Raw genomic sequence first — 23,919 nt, 5'->3', positions numbered from 1 at the left:
TGAAATGTGTCATTTGTGTCAATGACCAACACAGACCCTGCCATTTACTCTGTATGATCTACCGGATGAGCTGGTAGCAGCCTGCGAGTGTTATCACCAGCAGCAACATAGTATGACCACAATTTACTAATCTGTACATCTTTGGAATGTGGGACGAAACTGGAGCACCCAAAGGAAACCCACATTGGTCATGGGGAGAACGTTCTTGTGGCAGAAATTGTTTCAGGTTGATAACCTTCCACCAAAGCTGGCGCAATTCATAAAATAGTCATCAACCGAAAACATTCACTCCTTTTCTTTCACTGCAAAAGTTGACTGACCTTCTCTGATTAAGTGTTGAATTCTATCTGTGCAATTTGATCTCGTGTCACAATATCAGTATGTTGGCAAATTACAAATTTGTAAAGTGACCACTTCAAACAGAGCTCATTTAAAAGTAAGCAGGCTTGTAGTGTAAATTAAGCTTATTGTCACCAACTTGAGTGTGTTGAAGTACAATCTGTAAGTCACGATTAAAAACAATAATATTTTCCCATGAGTGAAGTTTAGCAACTGGAATTGTCTCTGCCAGATTTGTAGAATTATACAATGTTAAAATGGACCCTGCGGCCCAACTCCTCCAAGATACCTATCTGCATAAATCCCACCGCCGACATTTGGCCCATAAGCATCTAAGCATTTCCCATGTTCCTGTCCGAATGTCTTTTAAACATTGTAACTGTGCCTTCCTTTACCCCTCCTCTGGCAGCTAATTCCAGATATTCCCTTCTCTCTGTGTGATATAGTTACTCCTCATATCTCTTTGCTTCCTCTCCAAAGTTTCCCCCGTTCAGTTTAAACCCATGTAGTCTGTACTCTCTCTATTGCTACTACATTCTTCCTGTCACATGGTAATCAGAACTACAGCTGCCTCGTGATATCCCAACACACTGCCTCAGCTTACGAAGGCAAGCATACTGAATAACTTTTTCACTGCTCTATCCATCTGTGTCACCATTTGCAGAGAGCATTGGATCTGCATCCCAAGGTCTCTCTTTATATCAATGTTGCTAAGGACCCTGCTATTTCACATTCTTCTATAATTTTGGGTACTATAGCAGGATAGTAGCTGTTATTATGATACCATTGATTATACTATAATATAGGATAGCCACACACCATCCTCCCAACATCAAAAACGGCCTCCACTCACTTCCTGGAGTATTATAATTATGAAACTGATCTCCCACTTTATCCCACCCTGTTACTTGTAAAAATGCCATCCCCTTCTCTCAATTCCACTGTCTCCGCCGCATCTGCCACTTGCTCTGTACGTCCTATCTGAATTTGACTTCTCAATGTGAATTTATTTGGAGTAATCTTAAGTTTGTTTAAATTGAAATTCATCTTCCTCTGCTCCGTCCAAATTTCCAGGTGATCTATGTCCCACTCTACCCTTTGCCAGAGAACTTCTCTTTCTCTGTCTCTAATTCCACCATTTTTTATGCTATTTGAGAACTTACTGATTGGATCGTCTACTTTTTTATCCAAGTTATTTATATATTACAAACCACACAGGTTTCAGCACAGATCCCTATGCTACAGTACTTGATATGGGCTTCCAATAAAAAAAACACCCATTCATCACTACCCATAGAACCATAGAACACTACAGCACAGAAAATAGGCCATTCAGCCCTTCTAGTTTCTGCCCCTTATACCCTATCAACAAGTCAAGTTCTGATCTATTTTCACAACATACCTCAGATCCCTTGTGACTTAACCTTCCTCATCACTTTACATTATAGGATCAAAAGGAGGATCAACGTCCTCACTAAAGTTTACGTGAATGTCTACTGCTCTGCCTTCATCAGATTTTTTAGTTACCTCTTGAAAAATCTCAATCAGATTTGTGATACGTGATCTCCTCTGTACAAAATCATGCCGATCTCCTCCTAATCCAAATAAATATAAATAGTTGTAGGTACTTAAGGGCTGGTCCAGGTGTGGCTTAAGTGTTCTGATGGACATTGAATGAAGTAACGTATTAAAGGTTTCCTAGTCATCACTAACACATTTGGTAATCAAAGATTTAATTCATAAAACAAACCTACTGTAAATGTGTTACAGGCTGGTAGTCTTGCACATTGTATTTTGCATGGTGCCAGGGGCATATTTGTTCAGCTGCCAAGACTATCATGGCTAAGATCCAGAAATCAACAGATGGTGCATCTTTTTGACTTTCTAGTTAAACAGAGAGCATAGTGAAGCATGACAGAATCACACATACTTATCCCTTGTTAATGGAGCACTTCTGTGTGATGCTTTCATCATATTTAATTACAGTCTTTTACAACCACATTTGAGAACTGACCAATTTTTGATTTTTGTGAATGAGTAAAACAGCGAAGATTGTTTTTTTTTGTGCTTTGTACCTTTAAATCTAAACATCTTAGAGAAAAAGAGATGTTTGGTTTCCGTCAGGAAGGGAAGTTTCTGAAGCACTGTGCAGGTGTAGCTTGCAGGGAAGCCGGAAGGGCAAACAGATCAGTCAAAACCATCAATTCCAGGGTGACACTCAGGCTCTGGACTGGAAAACCTGAGAAGTATACTTTCAAGGTTCCCTTCCTTGAGAATTTACATGAGTCGAGCTCATAGACCACAGCCTGCTGCTCCTGTTTTTCCAACCATTTCAATGAACATGAGTAGAATGAAGGGCTATGATTCTTGATTTCCCAATCTACACACCCTCTGGCTGTTGCTTCTCACAAGGAGCGGCCTTTAAGTACCATTTGTTGATGAAGCAGTGATTCATGCAAGAAGGCAATTAACTAAAAACATTTTCTGTATTGCCTGGTGTTTTTATGTGAAAGAGAAACGTCTGGCCTAATTCATTAACATTACTGTTGTTTAGCAACTTCTTTTATAGTCGATGAATGTCAATCGCTTTTCTGAACTACATAAAGTCAGGGCAAGCAAATCATGATATTAGATATTTGGACACTTTTGCAGTAGTCACAAGGTTATTGATTTTGGTCTTTTTGCTGACTACTGGTGCCTCTGGATAAGGGTGAGGAAGATCAAGTACCGTAGATTCCGGACTACAGAGCGCACCTGATTAAAAGCTGCTGGCTCTAATTTTAGAAATAAAATCAATTTTTTAATTGTAAAGGCCGCACCGGATTTTAGGCCGCACCGCTACTTTTAAATATACATACGTATCGGTAACACAAATTACGTTGCATATACTTTTTTACTGAACAGCACGAACAACATTCCAATATCTCCTAGCGACTGGTAAAAATATATATACTGCAGCCTACCAGGAAAAGTTATTGATCGCCTTTAACTTAAAAGCAGCGTTTTCGCTCGGGTCTGATGCGCTCGCGTAACGCGATCGGGTCTAATCGGGTCTGATGCGCTCGGGTCTGACGCGATCGGGTCTAATCGGGTCTGATGCACTCGGGTCTGACGCGCTCGCGTAACGCGATCGGGTCTAATCGGGTCTGATGCGCTCGGGTCTGACGCGCTCGGGTCTGACGCGATCGGGTCTAATCGGGTCTGATGCGCTCGGGTCTGATGCGCTCGCGTAATGCCCCCACCTTCCCGTATACATCCCACAAGACGCGGCGAAACCGGGTGTGAGGTCATAGCATCCCGGGATGTAGTACAGAAAACAAATATACCCGGTAGTTAAAACACTTCTAACTTTGACTAACAAATGAATTACTAAGCGAAAATATTATAAACTAAGTAACTGCCATAAAGGCAGCACAATGCTTTTCTTCGAGTGTTTTCCATGTTGATGAGGGTGAGTACAAATGACTGATTTACAATAATTTAATTGTGAAAGTGCGCTTGATTTATCGTACAATTTCATTGGACCTCTGTGAACTACTCATCAATTTTATTGGTCTACTGTTACGAGGCAAAATGTTTACGAGGCGGCATGAAAAAAAACCATGTATTAGCCGCTCTGGATTAAAGGCCGCAGAGTTCAAAGCCGTTCAAAATGTGGGAAAAAAGTAGCGGCTTATAATCCGGAATCTACGGTATAAGGTACACACACTCTAGGGTGCAACCTGACTTAACAAAGTATGCTTTCACTATGAGACAGGTTGATGGAAAACAGGTTTGGAGAGAAACTGTGTTAATTTAAGTGCCGTATTTTGATAATGTAATTGTACCTAAGGGCTATTTGACTTTAGCCAATGTAGAACAATAAAAACAGGACACAGAACAGAGACATAGAACACTACTTCACAGAAAAGGGCCTTTGTCCCACAACATTATGCTGACCTTTTAACCTATTCTAAAATCAATCTAATCCTTCCCTCCCACACAGCCCTCCATTTTTCTTTCATCCATGTGACCGTCTAAGTGTCTGTTAAATGTTCCTAGTGTACCTACCTCGACCACCTCCCATGGTTTCTACCTTCAGGTCTGATCTTCCAAATTGAATCACTTCACTGAACTGAACTCCACCTACCACTTCTCAGCCCAGCCCTGCTTCCTATCAATGTCAAGGCCCTGGGGACAATCCCTATGTATGTCCACAGAGTGCCTTGGTTAGGGAGAGGAACAGCTGAGTGGGATTCCCAATCCTGATTGCTATTAGCAATTCACACCCTCAGAGAGCTGGGTGAAGGCACTGAGAAAGCCAACAACATGTTTTCATGCTAGGTCCTGTTCCATGCTGGGATATGAGGATTCACTCTTAACCTTCTCATGTGAATCAAGGTGATATTGCAGGACTTCAAAACTGTACCTTATCAAGAAATTTTATGACCTTGCATGATGGAAAAGAGCAACCGAAGGTTCATGTGGTCAAATTAATAAATATATATATAAGTAGATATTTCAACTTTTTAGCTTTATATATCTTTTTTTCTGTCCATCCATCGTGGACATTTGCAGCAACAAAGATGATGCTGCAGGAACTCAGTGGGTCAGAAAACATCTGCAGAGGAAAATGGACAGGAGATAGTTCAGGTTGAGACCTCTCATCTGGATTGTGTCTCCTTCATGGGCCCAAAAGCATTTTAAGAACTGCTTTTACCCTCCATGTGTTCTTTTTAATGCCCCTCACTATTTATTTTAAGTAATTTCTTGAATTGGTACAATTCAACCTTGTTGCCAACTTTTTTATCCCTCTTTTTCTGAAGATTCAAGTTCTTCTAGGACTCACCAAACAGCAATTTCTTATGTATGGATATAGAAAGATAGTAAAGTTAAGAAGCAATTCATGAGTGAGGACCATAGCACGGAATCTGATCCTGTCCTCCTCTGATTCAATGTTCTTTGAACAAAAGAATAATGAAATTGAATGGAATGTACAAAGAATTTGAAGGCCCACTGAATTTGGAATCACATGAGATATGACTTCCTTAAGAAATGAATCTGGAACCCTAACATGAGTTTCTGGGATCAAAATACTAAGCCTAACTACTAACAAGAGAAAATTTGCAGATGCTGGAAATCCAAGCAACACACACAAAATGCTGGAGTAACTCAGCAGGCCGGGCAGCACGTTGCCTGGCAGGCTGAGTTCGTCCAGAATTTCGTGAGTATAACTACTAATTCAGAAGGAAGATGGTCAATCTGTTATTTGTAAATAATAAACCATTAGCCAGTCCCTTGTGTCTTTGGTTTTTGTCAGAAAGAAAACACTATCAACAATTCAAACTAGGCTTATGGTTAATGAAATGTCATGGAATGAGTGTTGGAATTTTAATGTGTCACAAGAACTTCAAACAACACAGAAATGTGTTAAGACACAAATCACTTCTTCCCTCTTTGCATTAAATACTGAACGAAATATGTGACTTAGCAGTCTAATGTAAATTTTTTTAATTAAGATTAAAGGTTTTAATATGGGTGACACAGACTGAGTAATCTTAGCTAAGGGTAAAATAATGAATCTTGTAAAACAACCCGATGAAGTTGTTTGTTGAGTGTTAAAATGGCACAGTATACTGATTCACAGTGAGATAATAGTTCATTCTGGTTCTTTGACATCTCTCAGTTTGAATGACTTCAATATTTACCCCATGAACTGTAGATCAACACATTCTTTATAGGTCAATGTACTGTAACAATCCTCATCTACCTTTGAAAAAAGTTCTAACCTGGAGAGAGGTTCATCAGGAAGGGCTATTTTCATAGGAGCATAGAAGAATGAGGCATGATCTTACAGAGGGGTATATAAATCATGAGGGGCATAGATAGTGTGGTTGTGCAGTCTTTTTCCCAGGGTTGGGGAATCAAAAACTAGAGGACCACGGGTTCAAGGTGAGACGTAGAGATATAATAGAAACTTTATGGGCAACATTTCACCTACAGGGTGGTCAGTATTTGGAATGAGCTGTCAGAGGAAATGCTTGAGGCAAGTACATTAATAACATTTAAAAGGTACTTGGACAGGTATGTGGATAGGAAATGTTTAGAGGAAAATGGGTCAAACATGAGCAAATGGGACTAGCTTAAGTGGGGAACACGGTCAGAATGCATCATTTGGGCTGAAGGGCCTATTTCCATACTCTACAACTCCTTAGCTCTAGTATCAGGCTGCAATGAAATCAAAATATAGTACAGTGCAAAAAGTCATAGACTAAATAGTCAGAGACTATGCTTTTCAAAGTCAGATGCAAGCATAGTTCACAATTGTTTACTTAAACCATTGCTTCACTGTTGAGCTTTTGAAAAACTCTCCTTTCAACCTATGGATATGATGAGATCATCCAGGATATACAGTACTGTGCAAGAGTTGTAGGCACATACTGTATATATAGCTAGGGTGCCTAAGACTTCTGCACAGTACTGTATTTGATTTTATCTATTGCACTGTACTGCTGCAGCTGCAAAAAACAAATTTCATGACAAATGTGAGTGAAGATAAACCTGATTCTGATATTTATGCTTCCTTATTAAGATACAGCGCGGAATAGGCTCTTTGAGTCATGCCGCCCAGCAATCCCTCTCAATTTAATCTTAGCCTAATCATGGGACAATTGACAATGAGCCATTAACTGACCAACCAGCACATACTTGCTCTGCGGGAAGAAGCTGGAGAACCTGGAGGAAACCCACACAGACATGGGGAGAACGTACAAACTCCCTTCAGGCAGTGGCGGCGGAAATATGGGTCTCCATTGTGGACTGAGAACGGGAAGGGGACAGGGAGAAAGAAATCATGGTTGCAAAAAAGGGGGAGGGAGAGGGAGAGGGGCAGAAGCAGGAAGCACCAGAAGGACATTCTGTAATGATCAATAAACCAAATGTTTGGAATCATTCTGAAATAAGCAGGTGTTTTCAGTGAGTGGATAGCCACAAGGCAGCAGGACCAAATAACATCCCAGGGCGGGTACTCAGGATGTGTGCGGCACACGTGGCAGGTGTGTTTACTGACATTTTTAATCTCTCCCTCTCCCAGTGTAGAGTGCCCCCCTGCTTTAAAACATCCACCAGTGTCCCTGTACCTAAAAAGACCAAAGTAACATGTCTGAATGACTGGCGTCCTGTCGCACTCACCTCAATAATAAGCAAATGCTTTGAGAGGCTGGTCAAGGACTACATCTGCAGCTTGCTACCGCCCAAACTGGACCCCCTACAGTTCACCTACTGACACAACTGATTGACAGGTAACACAATAGCCACAGCTCTACACACCATCCTTACACATCTGGAGAAGAAGGATGCTTATGTGAGAATGCTGTTCTTGGACTACAGTTCAACACCATAGTTCCATCCAGGCTCAACAAGAAGCTCAGAGACCTCAGCCTTCACCCTGCCTTGTGTAGCTGGATCCTGGAGTTCCTGTCAGATCGCCGGCAGGTGGTAAGAGTGGGCTCCCTCACCTCTGCCCCTCTGACACTCTGACATGCAACACAGATATCCCTCAGGGCTGTGTCCTAAGCCCACTGCTTTACTCTCTGTATACCCATGACTGTGTCATCACCCACAGCTCCAATATGGCCTTATCTCAAATAATAATGAGGCAGCTTATAGAGAAGAAATCATCACCCTAATACAGTGGTGTCAAGAAAATAACCTCTCCCTCAATGTTGCAAAGACAAAGGAGCTGGTTGTGGGCTACAGGAGGAATGGAGAGATGCTCACCCCTATTGATATTAATGGATCTGGAGTTGAGAGGGTGAACAGCTTTAAGTTTCTTGGCATATTCATCAGTGAGGATCTCACATTCTCTGTACATACAGGCTGTGTGGTGAAAAAAGCACAGCAGTGCCTCTTTCACCTCAGACGGTTGAAGAAATTTGGTACGTGCCCTCAAATTTTAAGAACTTTCTACAGAGGCACAGTTGAGAGCATCCTGGCTGGCTGCATCACTGCCTGATATGGGAACTGAACTTCCCTCAATCACAAGACTCTGCAGAAAGTGGTGTGGACAGCCCAGCGCATCTGTGGATGTGAACTTCCTACTATTCAGGACATTTACAGAGACAGGTGTGTAAAAAGTGCTCGAAGGATCATTAGCGACCCGAGTCACTCCAACCTCAGCTGTTACCTTCCAGTAAATGGTACCAGGGCATAAAAGCCAGGACAAACGGGCTCCGGGACAGCTTCTTCCACCAGGCCAGCAGACTGATTACCGTAGATTTCGCACTACAGAGCGCACCTGATTAAAAGCCGCTGGCTCTAATTTTAGAAATAAAATCAATTTTGTACTTGTACAAGCCGCACCGGATTTTAGGCCGCACCGGATTTTCGGCCGCACCGGATTTTCGGCCGCAGGTGTCCCACGTTGTAATATGAGATATTTACACAGAAAGATATTACACGTGAGGATTTTTTAACTTTTAATTAAATCCATATGGTAACATAAACAAATACATATTGCAAATGCTTTTTTTCGAACCGTGCCTGTAACGCGGCTACTTTTAAATATACGTTGCGTATACTTTTTTACTGAACAACATTCCAATATCTCCTAACGACTGGTAAAAAATATATATACTGCAGCCTACCAGGAAAAGTTATTGATCGCCTTTAACTTAAAAGCAGCGTTTTGGCTCCGCCGCTCCGCCGCTCGCCCCCCGCCTTCCCGTTTATCGCAAACCGGTATTTTTCCCACAAGACGCGGCGAAACCGGGTGTGACGTCATAGCATCCCGGGATGTAGTACAGAAAACAAATATAGTTAAAACACTTCTAACTTTAACTAACAAATGAATTACTAAGCGAAAATATTATAAACTAAATAACTGCCATAAAGGCAGCACAATGCTTTTCTTCGAGTGTTTTCCATGTTGATGAGGGTGAGTACAAATGACTGATTTACAATAATTTAATTGTGAAAGTGCGCTTGATTTATCGTACAATTTCATTGGACCTCTGTGAACTACTCATCAATTTTATTGGTCTACTGTTACGAGGCAAAATGTTTTTGGCGGCATGAAAAAAAATTATGCATTAGCCGCATCGTAGTAAAGGCCGCAGTGTTCAAAGCTGTTCAAAATGTGGGAAAAAAGTAGCGGCTTATAATCCGACATCTACGGTAATTCACTCTGATACAATTGCATTTCTATGCTATATTGATTGTCTTGTTGTACATACTATTTATTACAAATCACTATAAATTGCACATTGCATACTTAGATGGAGATGTAATGTAAAGATTTCTACTCCTCATATATGTGAAGGATGTAAGAAATAAAGTCAATTCAATTCAATTCAATTCAATTCCATGCCCACTCTATCCAAACCTTTCAGTCTCCAGTAGGTTTTAATGAGATCAACAACACCCCCCCCCCCCCACCCCCATTGAGTACAGGCCTAGCAACATCAAATGCTCTTCATTTTAAAGCTTCTCATTTTTTGATCATTCTTGTGAACCACCTACAGATAGCAATCTAGTTCAATTCTTCTTCCCATTCCCGGCTATGACATGTCAGTCCACGGCCCCCTCTGCTGCAAAAATGAGGCCAGGCATAGGTTGGAGGTGTAGAACCTCATATTCCTTCTTGGTAATCTCTGACCTGACAGATTCAATATCAAATTCTCTAACCTTTGTCACTCCACTGACTTCACCCTTTATTTTCCCTCCTTGCTGAGACCACCTCACCACTCCTCTTTCCCTTCCCAAACTTACGCACCTTCCCCCCTCATCTGACTCACCTTGTGACTAATAATATAACTGAAGTAGAAGCAAATACACTTTACATGAACAGGATATGGTAAGTAAGTACATTTCTCAGGTGCATGTTGCTCCAACACATGATCAGGTAGTCAGTCTTAGTAATCATGCTGACACCACATGTAACCTGACTACATTTCTTGGAACAAAGGCAAGAAATCCTGTTTTCATGAGAAACCTGCCATTATTAATGCAGTTGGCGGTGAGATTACACAAACACAGCCAAAAACTTCAGTTTCATTGGGACTGCCAATGTGGAGAGCCAGGGATCTGAGTTTGTTTGTTAGCATTTTAAAGGGCTTGTTTTACAAGTTTTTCAGCTTTCCCTATCCCCAGGGAAGGAGAGGGAATGAAAATAAAAAAACAACCAAGAGAGTGGTGTTTATCTCGGGAAAGGAGACCTTGAGTCCACAGGTCAGAACAGCAATGATTGGTGACTATGGGAAGATAGCAACCAGTAACGATGGTCTTCCAATTGACATAAGAATCATTGCCTTGAAGTTGAAACGAAAAAGGACTTAATATGACAGGGAAGTGGAATATAAAATTATAACTGTAAGCAATTTAAAAATCTTAGTTAATAGCTTATTGTTAAGAACCATTTCCTTTTTAAAGAGGTTTGCTGTTGCCAAAAGCTGAAAACATCCATCTGACTAAACATATATTGTAAGGCATGATGAAATAAGTCAAAGATAAGGAAGCAATTTAAGACTCCCTATACTTGCAAGCAACATATCTGTTCCAGCACGAATTCACCATATGATTGTGAATGGTTCAAGGGACAGTCCTGTCATGAATTTCATCAATGCAAATACTCAGAGAAATGGCAGTGTTCTAAACAACCCTTTAGAATAGAGGGGAAAGTTTCTCAAGTCAAAATGATGCTGTTCATTCAATCAGTCAACTATGATTTGGGGAGAAGTTTGCTTCCCTTGCTTTACAGAGTAACCTATTCTGCTGGAGCAGTATAGAGTGCAAAGCAGAGGTACTTTTCATCACTTTATTTCCATAAACAATAAACAAGACATGCAAAAGTGACAGACAGGGAAGAAAAAATAACTGCTCCATCAAGTCCCATCAATTTTAGCACACACTCACAGAGATCAGAATATCTTGACTACACACTCTTCACTAACTTTCAGCCATCCTTCCCTGCAGCTACTGCAAGTAACCTTTGAAGGCAATAAAAAAAAGGAACTCTGGAAAACATCTCATCTATCTCCTCAGACAATAAAAACAGAGGCACTATGGTTGAGAGTCATTCTTCGATTCTTTCTATTCAATTAATAACATAGACATTGTAAAAAAAATCAGAGAATATTGTTCAGAGTCCTGCCGAAGGGTTTCAGCCCAAAACTTTTTTTCCATAGATGCTGCCTGGCCTGCTGAGTTCCTCCAGCATTTTGCGTGTGTTGCTCGGATTTCCAGCGTCTGCAGATTTTCCCTTGTTTGTGAAATATTGTTCAAATTATTTTACCATTAAGTAAGTTAATAGTTTGCACTTTTTAATCACTAACCACTGAAACCAACCAGAAGGAGGCAGAGGAGCAATTATTTGACATTTTTAGCTATGTTGTAATGGATTTTACCAAAGCGGTGAAGTACTCTGCTCCAGGGATAGTCTACTGCAGTTTATTCAAGTCTGAGGAACAATGTCGATGAACCTGTCCGTTTGCTAAGTATGAGAGCAAGTGCCAGAGCTGGACGCTTGCTAAAGGCAAATGGAGAATCAATGGGGAATATAATTACAAACAGATTTTGCCTTTTGGTGCAGTACAGCAAGAACATATTTACAGAGAGCACTGAAACATGTCACATGACCCAGATGGTCTATGTTGGTGATTATGCTCCATATGTTAGAAGACTGACTGATTGCTCTGGTGAACAGCATAATATTGGTCATCCTGAAGTGTTGAACAATTTGATTACTGGCAACAGGCTGCAGGAATCAATTCTCCATTATCAAGATTCTACAAGTGTTTCGCAATTTCAGCTTTGCGCAACTCACTTTTATGGATTCTGCTTTTTTTCAGTGAGCGGTTTTTCTAAGTTAACGCTTCCTTCACGGAAAGCAAAAAGAATCAATTATTTCCACCAAGCTACACGCTATTCCAACATACTTTTGATATACTCTCTCTTCTCTTCCCGCAAATCAGAATATTAACATTTTAAACACGAGAAAGTCTGCAGACAGTGGAAATCCAAAGCAACACACACAAAATGCTGGAGGAACTCAGCAGGCCAGGCAGCATCTATAGGGAGAAGCACTGTCGACCTTTTGGGCCGAGACCCTTCGTCAGGACTAACTGAAAGGAAAGATAGTAAGAGATTTGAAAGTAGGAGGGGGAGGGAAAAATGCAAAATAATAGGAGAAGACCGGAGGGGGTGGGGTGAAGCGGAGAGCTGGAAAGGTGATAGGGAAAAGGGATACAGAGCTGGAGAAGGGAAAGGAAGATGGGATGGGAGGCCTAGGGAGAAAGAAAGGGGGAGGGGAGCACCAGAGGGAGATGGATATAGTGATAGGCAGATGAGAGAACAACATTTATAATGTTTATTATTTCCTTCTTTCAAATTATCCAGATTTTTAAAAAATTAAATGGAGTAATAGCATTTTTAAGACATGATTCTAATCTTACCACCCAAGGCCAAGATTTGTTGAAATCAATTTTTATTTCCATGATTGTACAATTTCAACCTTTGACTGAGGGAGAGCTTTCAGAAAGATTATATTTTCAGGCCTTACCTTGGAGGGAGTGGAAGTAATCGAGGTACAGGCAGTTTTCAGACAAGTTAAATGACTGGAATACCCTGTCTCATAACATCCCAAAAACATCAGGTTGTATTGCTTTTGCATTCTATTGCGGAAATACTTTGTAAATCCTGAGAAACTGCAGGGCCATAATCAGTTGACAAATTCAAGACAGCATAAAAGACAATCAAATTAGCAGTCCATAAAAAATGGACATAGGTTCAACCTGTTAATGGGAGATAACTGGATACATCTGAACTCTGCCAACAGGACTATTAAGTGAAAATATGAAACTTGTTATAAATACAGAAAATGCTGGAAACCCTCAGTGGGACAGGCAGCATTTGTGGAAAGCAAAGGAGAGTTTAATGTTCCAGGTCAAAGACCTTTCATTGGAACTGTTATGCTTTGTAACTTCAAAGCATTAAACTAATTAAAACTGAAGACACAGGACTGGGGTTGTGAGTCTATCTTTGTGTTTACTTTAAGCAAGGCGCACACGTGTCATGTGGCAGTGTCATGGCAAATGAAATTCACGTATTTTTATATATTACCAGAATGAACTATATAAATAATAAAGAACGCTTAATCAGACAATATGTTTGCAAGTTTACTCAAGTATTACTGAAATATTAAAGACTCATGATGGTGGCATCCGCTGGTCTCGAAAGACCATGGATCTGCGCCTGGAGTTTCCAGGGTGCAGGCCTGGGCAGGGTTGTATGGGAGTCCAGCAGTTGCTCAAGCTGCAGGCCTTCCCCTCTCCACGCCACCAATGTTGTCCAAGGGAAGGCTTGGCACCGGTGACGTCGCAGAGCGATGTGTTGTTAAGTGCCTTGCTCAAGGCCACAAACACGCTGCCTCAGCTGAGGCTCGAACCAGTGACCTTCAGGTTACTAGTCTGATGCCTTGCCCACTAGGCCACACGCCAACACAACAAAAAGACACAACAGGAACCAGAAATGAGTTGTATTAAAGACACAAGTACACAGCAGGACTGAGAGGGAAGGGGGGAGATGCCCGAATTAAATAGTGGGAGGAAGAGAAAGCAGCTGGCTGGGAGGTGATAGATGAAGCGAGGTGGGTCAAAAAGGTCTGGGGGTGGAGAAGGAGGAATCTGACAGGAGAGGAGAGTGGACCATAGGAGAAGGGGAAGGAGAGGACCCCAGGTGGAAGTAACTAGCAGGTGAGAAGTAGTAAAAAATCAGAGTGGGGAATTGGGGAAGGGTAATTTTGTTCACTGGAAGGAGAAATCAATGTTCATGTCATCAGGTTGGAGGGTACCCAGACGGAATATAAGGTGCTCCTTCACCCTGAGAGTGGCTTTATCTTGGCACAAGGGGAGGTCAGAGATCGGCACGTCGAAATGAACAGTGCTAAGTTGCAAAGAGCATGGGGGACGAATGGGTGGGACAAAAAAGAATCAATACTACCCTATCTAGCACTGACAGACATGTTGAGTTGAGGAACTGGATATAAAGTACACATGTGCCCCTCCGCTTTAAACTAGCATGGCTGAAGGGAGTCTCTGACAATGATTACAATGCAAAGTGCAGATAAGTTCATCACGCATTTAGCTTTATTTTATTTTACACCATAGTGTTTGACAGTTCTAACTAAATTTAAAGCTGAAAGAAAAAAGACTTAGTGTGGCAGGAAAACATAATATGGAATTATAAGTGTAACCAATTCAAGTAATGTTAGTTAATACCTCATTTTAATAGAACCTCAAAATTTTAAAAAACTTTCCTGTTGCCAAGAGCTAAAAGCATTCATCTAATTAAATGCATATATCACAGTACATTTAAGTCTGAATTATTTCTAAAAGCCTGATTATCAGAGATATTTTCAAAGCTTTGGTGCCATTGCTGGACTTACTCAACTCCTGGGAATATATCCTCCATGTATGCTTCTCTCCAAGCATCTTCAGAGGCTCAAGATGTTTAACAGAACAGGAAGAGTCAATGAACTTAGTAAATCCACAGCTGCAAAAGTGTTCCTACTGCTGTGTTTCAGTAGTATTATTGCATCCTTGTAAACAGTCCAAGTAACCCTGTCAGTGCTTCCGATATCTGACTCGGCTGCTCACAAAGTCTTTACAAATGATTCCTCGTTGTGAGTTTTAGATTAGACTATTTTGGCCAGTGGACCGATTATGTTATAATGCACAGAAGGCAAATATAGGCATAATTTTCTTATTTATTGTCAGATAGTCTAACCATTAAATCCTCCTGAAATATTTCTCCTAACTCTTGACAGTGTACAGTTAACATCATAAATGAAGCCATTAAACACACTTGTTGCATAAGATTTGCACTGTGCATTGAGGATTACACATGATGTATTAGACTGCTGGCCTGTAGCTGTCTTCAGTGCTGTGTGGAAACGCTTCCAGGACATATTCAACTCACTGCTTTGAGCTTCTTCAGCTTCTGACTGCGTGTCAATAAAACTCTTGGGGTCTAACCATCACTTAAAAAAATCTCCCACCAGACATTAACGCTCCCAACTGATGAGGGGAGCATTTCATCAATAAACCTGACATCTGGTTTCACTTCTGTGGGCATCACTCTCGCAGTCAGTAACAAGTTATTTCGCACTGTTCCTCTGAGTATCCTGAGGCCCACTTTTCCGACATTTAACATTAATAAAGTTGGTAGTTCTCTACTTGACTAATATACCTGTTCTTATGTTCTTAGCAGTTTATTTAGATTGGAAGTACCCCTTACAGGTAACAATTACTACATGTGATCCATTTTCAATGGCGTGAAGAGGTTGGGCAGGATGTTCTTAATGTGTTTTTTTTTGAAGCTTCATTATTTTTACTCTTTTAGTTACCTCTGTGAAATGTGTGTAAAGGTTCTGAAGAGCATGTAGTCATGCTTCATAGAATAGCTCCAGGGATCAGGGATTCTAACTGCAAGTAGAAAGGCTGCCAAAGAGGTTTGGTCATTGAAACAATGTCATGCTCCGTTTGGTCGGTCTTTTTCTTTGCCTGATGGTGAGTGCACCCTATGAGGAACAACTTGACAATTGCCAGAATTTTGATATTCTTGAGCATGAAAGATGCAGAATTTCCTGTCTCCCTGAATCTGTGCAGAGAGAAAAATCTGTGTTTCGGATCTGCCGTCACAACTTACTTTAGCGTTCTGTTGTAAGCCAATTAGTCTGAAACATAGCACTCACTTTCTTTCCAAGGGCGCTGCCTGACCTGCTGAGTATTTAAGCATTTTGTATTTTTATACCATGGCAACAGTACTTAAGTTTACCACATATTGTTTTGTTAGAAAAAAGCAAATTGTTTTCAAGAAGTACAAGTTCCATGTAAAATCATTCTCTCATGGAATAATTATCAAAGACACTGATGTAACCATATGTCATGTTTTAATTTACTGACCTTAGACATGTTCAGCACCACCTGTTTGTACTTCAGAACGCTGTCTGTCAAGTGAGTGATGCCAAGAGTGCTATGTGTCACCAGAAGACGTGCAAATAGCAATCTCCTGTAACATAATGCTTATCAGAATCTATCAGCAACTTGTGTTCAGAAGTTCTACAACTGATCAATTTCAATGTTACTGAGTTTGTAGCTCTTTTCTGAAAGCTCTCTTGATCTGATTCTCAAATCAGATTAACGACAAATAATGATGTTTTTAAAGTGTTAGATACTTTCAGGAATAACTTCTGAGAAATACCCAGTATAATTTTGGGCTTCAACTCTCAACATGATCTGCTATCAATGGATCAGCTGTTTCTATGTGTTTATTTTACTATCTTTCCTTGAAAGGAATCTCAGAAGAGTTGCTTTCTGTTGCCCATCTTTTTTCAGAGATCTTGGGCATGCTACAAAAGTTAATGCAGTTGATTTTTAATAATAAGAAATTAACAGTAAATCATGTCACTGGATTCCTTTGCCATTTTTTTTTCTCTCAATGCTTCTGAGGTTACCTCAGACAAACCGGAGATTCCAGTGGCAATTCAGTCCCCATCATTTACAGCAGAGAAGAAAGCCACTTGGACAATAAAACTTTGTTGCAACTTCAGATAGAAAGGTATTATAACCTTATATTTGTAGCAAATATTGTAATTTTATACAACCGTCCTTTATCTGTATACTTGGATGCTTTTGTCTAATATGTATAAATTGGCCTTATTCTGTCACCTTTAAGAGGATTTTAGACAATAAGACTATGAGATACAGGAAAACATAGAAATATAGAAAAACCTACAGCACAATACAGGCCACTTGGCCCACCAAACATGTCCTTACCTTAGAAATTACCTAGGGTTACCCATATCCCTCTATTTTTCTGAGTTCTATGTACCTGTCCAGGAGTCTCTTAAAAGACCCTATCGTATCCACCTCCACCAATGTCGCTGGCAGCCTATTCCATGCACTCACCACTCTCTGTGTAAAAAAGATAACCTTGACACCCCAAGCACCTTAATCTGTGCCCTCTCATGTTAGCCATTCCAGCCCTGGAATAAAGCCTCTGACTATCCGCATGATCAATACCTCTTAACATCTTATACACCTCTATCAGGTCAGCTCTCATCCTCTGTCGCTCCAAGGAAAAAAGGCCAAGTTCACTCAACCTGTTCTCATAAGGCATGCTTCCCAATCCAGGCAACATCCTTGTAAATCTCCTCTGCACCCTTTCAATGGTTTCCACATCCTTCTTATAGTGAGGCAACCAGAACTGAGCACAGAAAAGAATTAGGCTATTTGGTCCATCAAGTCTGCTCCTCCATTTAATCATGGCTGATCTATTTTCCATCTCAGCCCCAATCTTCTGCCTTCTCTCCAGGTCCCTTCATGCCCTGACTAATTTAAGAATCTATCAACCTCTGCCTTAAATATACCCAGTGACAGGGCCTCCACAGCTGCCTGTGGCAATGAATTCAATGAATTCCACAGATTCACCACTCTCTGGCTAAAGGAATTCCTCCTCATCTCCATTATAAAGGGACGTCCCTCTACTCCAAGACTGTGTCCTCTGGCCTTAGATTCCCCAACCATACAAAACATCCTCTTCACATCCACATTTTTTGTGGCATATCACATGTCTAGGTAATGTTGCTCACGAGTGTTTCATCTGTTTATGTCCAAACTCTCTTTAGTGACAATTGAGACTGAAACGACTTAGCTAGTCAGGCAGTATCTGTGAAAAGAGAGGCAGATCAAACACAAGATAAAGAGACTCCAACTGGAAGTACTACTTTCCTCTTTCAACAAATGCTACAAGAAATGTTAAGCATTTACGACATTTTTGTTTTCATTTTAAATTTCCAATATCTGCATTTTTTAAAGATTTTCAAATAAAGACAGAATCTAGCTAAAATTTGATCAAAATTTAAAAAAAAATAATTTTCATGCTTTTCAGACTCCTGTTTGATCCTTGAATGACAGGAGAAGCCTCAAGTCATTTCTCCTCTGTCTTCCCTTTTAAGGGAGGAGGGGAAAATTGAGGCACTGAGTATTGGCTTGAGGTTACCCCTCTCCCTCAGCCAAAGGAGGACGGAGTTATGAAACATGTCAAAGCAGCAGTGAAGCAGAAGTAAAGCCATCAGAATGTATGGGGGATGGTTTCATGATCTACCCTAAATGGTGGATCCATTACTCAGTTGCTCAGCCTGGAATGCTGATCAGCTTACTGAAACAAAAGATTGCTGCCATCAGCTCAAAAGCCTGTTGCTTTCTATCAGTGAAAACTTCTTCCCTCTTACAATTTAATGTTTTGATTGGTGAGGTCTTTCATTAATTCTGTTATGGTTATTATTCCATTATGGATTTATTAAGTATGCCTGCAAGAAAATGAATCTCAGAGCTGTATATGGTGTCATATATGTACTTGGAAATCTCACAGAAAGGCCTGTACTTCCTCTGCCTCCATCTATCATCAATTCACCTGCCACTGTCTCCCACCTCCATCCCTGCTCCCCTACCTGACACAACTTGCCTGCCATCTTACATGGCTCCTCACTCCAACGATCAACTTGTATTCCTTTCTCACCACTCCCCTTCTCCTCATTGTACCAGCCATCTCCCTTCCGCAATGTCAGTCCCGATTCAGGGCTTCCACCTGAAATGGTGACAGTTGCTTTTCTCCTATAGGTGTTGTTTCACCTACTAAGTTTTTGCTGCAGATTGTTAGTTGGTACAGAACCGACATCGGACTAAATGTCTGCCGAGTCCATGTAGATGATATGTTGTGGCTCATCACTTGGTAACCCAAGCCAAAGTGAACAGCATTTGTGGTCATTATGTGGTGAAAATGACAACTTTGGCATTTCCCTGCATGTTATTTCAATGCAAATTCCCCAAACTGATGTCCCCTCCTTGAGCTGTGCTTCTTACAATTTTCTCCACTAAAATCAAGAGAATTTATTTAAACTGACGTGAATATCAGTTATTTGTCATCTAATGCCATTTATCTTCTCTTCCACAATTACCTTGGACCGAGTTCATCTTCACTGCGCCACCCAAAGTCTCCAAACTTTTCATAATGAGAGTTGTAATGGTGTATCACCCGATAAACCATGGGTGAAGAGATCTCCATCAGCATGTTGTAGGCTGCTTGCTGCTCTTTCCCACTGGTGTAGCCATTAAATAGACTGTAGATCCGCTCTGCTATTTCTGCAAAAAAAACATTAGAAATCGTTTTCGAAGACCTATCCTAAACATGGTATGAATGCAACGTATCAACAGTTGGAATAAGAATGTCTTTATCCAGCTGGGCTGTGCTGTTCGGCTAATTTGGCAATAACACGCAAGGAATTATCCATTTGCAGCTATGTATCTACCAAGTATTTTACAGCACTTTATATGACCTTTATTACCATGGTAATGGATGCCACAGTAGCATAGCGGTTAGTGCAAAGCTATTACAGTTCAGGGCATTCCCGAATTCAGAGTTCAATTCCAGTGCCATCCTGTGAGGAGTTTGTTCGCTCTCCCCATGAACCATATGGGTTCCCTCCCCCAGTCTGCTGATGAACCGGTTAGTAGGTGAATTGGTCATTGTAAACTGCCCTGTGATTAGACTAATGTTTAAACAGGTAGGTTGCCGGAGAGCACGACTCGCTAAATAAATGAATGAATAAAGATTTCAGTCAAATTTTAGAAGGTCCACCATGGGATCTGAATGCAAAAACTACACTGACCATCCACTGTTGCTCTGAAAGAGAGCTACACTATCATGTGCATCGTCCATTTGATGGGTTATTAAACCAATGCCCATACCGCACCCCAATGTGAGTGGATGAAAATCTGATAAGTTTATTTCTAAGGGTAGGTTTACTTGATATCCTGGTTAATATTGATCCACTGCGGCAAAAAAATAGTAAGATTTTTATCTGCACAGATTGGTTGTTATGCTTACTATAGTACAGCAATGTTTTATTGTCCTAAAGTCTCCAAGGAGACACAGGAAACACAGAGCAAGTGAGGTAACATCGGTAGAAGCCAGGATTGGAATTAAAGTTTCAAGTTCAAATCTCTTCGTCAGAACAGGGAACAAGAGAAAATCAGATCAGTTTGAAGCTCCAGGTTAGATGGATGGTTAGGAAAGAAGAAATATCTGTGGTTACTTGTTTTGCACTCTTTCCCGGTTCAAGTATCAAAATTTCAACATGAAGCCGTGACTCCATTTCCCTCTCCATAGATGCTGCCTCTCATGTGGCATGTTTCCTGCTTTTTTTTTGTTTCCGTTCAGATTTCCAGCACCTCTATTTTTTTTATCCACCATAGGAATGCAAGATTTTCATTCTCTCAGTGTTATTGTTCGCACTGCTTGCACTATCATATCCATCGAGGGAAGAATGTCAAAAGTAGAGGAATAAAACAATTTTAATCATCTATTAAACTAATGGGTTCCCCGCTCCTATTGAATTAAAGGGGCTTGTTAACGTTAGGGTGCACATTAATCTTAGGTCTGGAAAATACCCTCTCTGTGGCCCATTATTGCCCTTAATTATTGATAGCAAAAGAAGTCATATTTCTTAAAATCCATCACCATCACAAAAGTAAAACAGTTCCACTGTCAAAAGCAGCATTATGAAGCTCAGAAGTAAAATAAATAGCAAAAGTTTCAGAACCCCCTTTGTCTGCTCCAGTAATTAGTTTTCACAATTTCTGTACTGTTTAGGCTCAAATCCTCCTCATTTCTGTCAGACCCTGCTTTCATGGGCAACGGGGGAAATGTTTACTTACCATAAAAATCTGTGTATAACCCACAGTGGTATATAAGTTGCTGTCCAGCTTTTCAAAAAAGTACTTATGAATGAAGTTACGCACTTGTTTTATTGTACATCAATCCAGCTAACATAATCTGAGCTATAAGCCTAATTTGCAAAGTCACTAACCTTCTTTAATTCGCATGCATTAGCTCTATGAACTCTGACAGGGATTGAGAATGGATTGAGAATGGGGCCACATCAATTTTTTTGGTTTAATAATAAAAGACTAGAAAAATGAGCTGTGCAGAATCTTCCACAGTTCGAAGAAATGGTTTGTATCAATTAGCTTTACAGCATCAGAATTGTGAGAATGGTGAGGGCATTTCAGAGCTCAGCAGTCCATCAGTTTCATGCGAATGTGGTTAATTTCTTTCACAGCCTCTTTAGATAAGTATCCAAAAGACAGCAAAGAATGGAGAAATGACAAATGACTGACTGCCCTCAATTGAAAATATCTAAATGTAAGCGGCTGGCTTAACTCAAGCAACCTCATAAATCAGTTTGTAAAATCATTAGATAAGACTTTATTGCATTGATTTTAAGTCAGAAGGGTTAGTCATAATGAAGACTTACAGCGCGGCAATTATTGCATCAATATTTATCTAGATTTTCAATTTCAGTGGATATTTTCTTTCAGGAAAAGCTTATGAATGAATCTAATCTGTAGCTTTGCCTTTCAATTAATTTTATAAACAGAAGGGAGCAATTAAGGTAAAAGAGGAGTTCCGTTTTACCAAAGATCTCTTGCCTCCATTGCTACCATCATTCTGTAATCAAGTAAGGTTTTGCTAGTTTGATTCATCTGTCTTGTTTAAAGTTGGGATTATTAAAGTTGGAAATACCGGTAATTCGACTGGTTATCAAAGATTTATATGGGAATAAGGTGCAACCTAAATTAAAGCTGATATTAATATTCACCATGCAAAACTTAAGAGCAGTGTTGTGTATTTAATATTTAAGTAATATTTGAGTACTCTTGGTAATATATTGTTTGATAAAGCATACTTGTTCATTTAAATAATTCATTATGAGTTATATGTATAAATATGTGAATTACATATGTCATCACACTACCATGTGATATGTGTATGCCTCGCTTAAAGTAAACATGAAGTTAAGACTGATATTTCAGACTTCCATGTCTAACTTTGAATTAGCTTAATGATTTCAACTTACAAAACATAATAAGCAGGGATAAGCAATTCAGTTCCATATGCCAATTACCTCATTTTCCAACCTGTTACTCTAGAATGAAATGATTATTGAAGAGATAAGGACACCGATGCTTCAAGAAGGTGACATCCATCAGTAAGGATTCCGGTCACCGAGAGCATGCTCTCTACTCATTGCTACCATCAGGGAGCAGGTACGGGAGCCTGAAGGTGCACACTTTACGTTTCAGGAAAGTGAATGGGTGATTTTTGCCATCAACTGCAAGGCAGCAACCCATGCCACAGGGATGATTCTCACAACCATCTAGACATCTTTAGCTGTGGATGCTTCCATTTCTGACATTGGTTGTTGTTGTTGGGCATCAGTTCATAAGGCCACCCTGATGTCCAACAGCAATGATGTTAGCAAATGAATCAGAAACCAATCACATTAAAGCATTCTCACTAAGTGGAAACTGGGAGAGAAAAGTCACTATTTTTAGCCGATGATTTACATTGTTTTCAGATCAATAAACAGAAATTGGAATGCATGTCAGATAAAGGTAAAAACTGAAATAAACTTCAAATACAGAACCAACATTTTGAAATATATTAAGAACGAATTATAGTTCACATATAATAGATCTAGGAACAAAGGGAGTAATAAGCACTAGTATAGTACAGACAATTTCCTATAAAGAATATTAGGTAATAAATTCAGGCCAGAAATTATTCAGAGAATGTGTAGCTTGGGTGGTTGATGGTGGGGTTGAGCTGTTCTCTGATCCGAGGCCACACCACAATTAACAGGGCGCTGATAATGTCTCCTCATAAAGTGACAAGATGTTTGCAAGTAAGTTGTTGAGATCAGAGAACAACTGAACCCAACCAAATTCAGACCTACTTCATATTGAGACACATTGATAAATTCTTTAATTCCTGTTAATTCAAGTAATATCCATGACTCTGAAAGAAAACACTGCAAAATAACATTGAGCAATTGACAACTTTTTGGATTTTTTGTATCACATGTGTGTGAAATTCCTGAAGATGCTACTAGTTTCTTTCCATGAAAACATGGCTGATGATATAACAAACCATCACCTACCTTCTTACAACCCAAGAATAGTGTTAGTGTTCAACTATAAGACGGTAAGATATAGGAACAGAATTAGGCCATTTGGCCATTGAGTCTGTTCTCCATTTCATCATGGCTGATCCAATTTTCCTCTCAGCCCCAATCACCTACCTTCTCCCTGTATCCCTTTATGCCTGACCAATCAAGAATCTGTCACCCTCTTCCTTAAATATACATAAAGACTTAGCCTGTGGCAAAGAATTCCAAAGATTCACCACTCTCTGGCTCAAGAACTTTCTCTTCATCTTCATTCTGAAAGGACACCCCTCTGAGGCTGTGTCCTCTGGTCTCAGACTCTCCCATCATAAGAGACATCTTCTCCACATCCACACCATCGAGGCCTTTCGGCATTCAATAGGTTTCAATGAGGTCACCCCTAATTCTGCTGAATTCCAGTGAATACAGACCCAGAGCCATCAAACACTCTTCATATTCTGAAAATTCAATCCTGAAAATATTTTTGTGAACTTCCTTAGAATCCTCTTCAGTTTCAGCTCATCCTTTTTAAGATA

At 40.2% G+C, this 23,919-nt stretch overlaps 1 protein-coding gene across 5 annotated transcripts in view; it reads right to left on the bottom strand.

Moving 5' to 3' along the window:
* LOC140731037 (astrotactin-2-like) overlaps positions 1-23,919 on the bottom strand; it is a 1,710,280-nt gene that overhangs the window by 26,309 nt on the left and 1,660,052 nt on the right. For 4 of the 5 annotated variants that reach the window (XM_073052229.1, XM_073052230.1, XM_073052231.1 and 1 more), the window contains one exon: positions 19,334-19,517. In XM_073052229.1, coding sequence (XP_072908330.1) covers positions 19,334-19,517 — 184 coding nt within the window. Of the gene's footprint in view, positions 1-19,333; positions 19,518-23,919 lie in introns of those variants that run through there. The other variant, XM_073052234.1, reaches the window with a different exon arrangement.

Source organism: Hemitrygon akajei, chromosome 7 (assembly GCF_048418815.1).
Source record: "Hemitrygon akajei chromosome 7, sHemAka1.3, whole genome shotgun sequence".
Taxonomy (NCBI): Eukaryota; Metazoa; Chordata; class Chondrichthyes; order Myliobatiformes; family Dasyatidae; genus Hemitrygon; species Hemitrygon akajei.
Note: the sequence above shows the minus strand (reverse complement) of the source record. Positions and strands in the feature narration are given on the sequence as shown.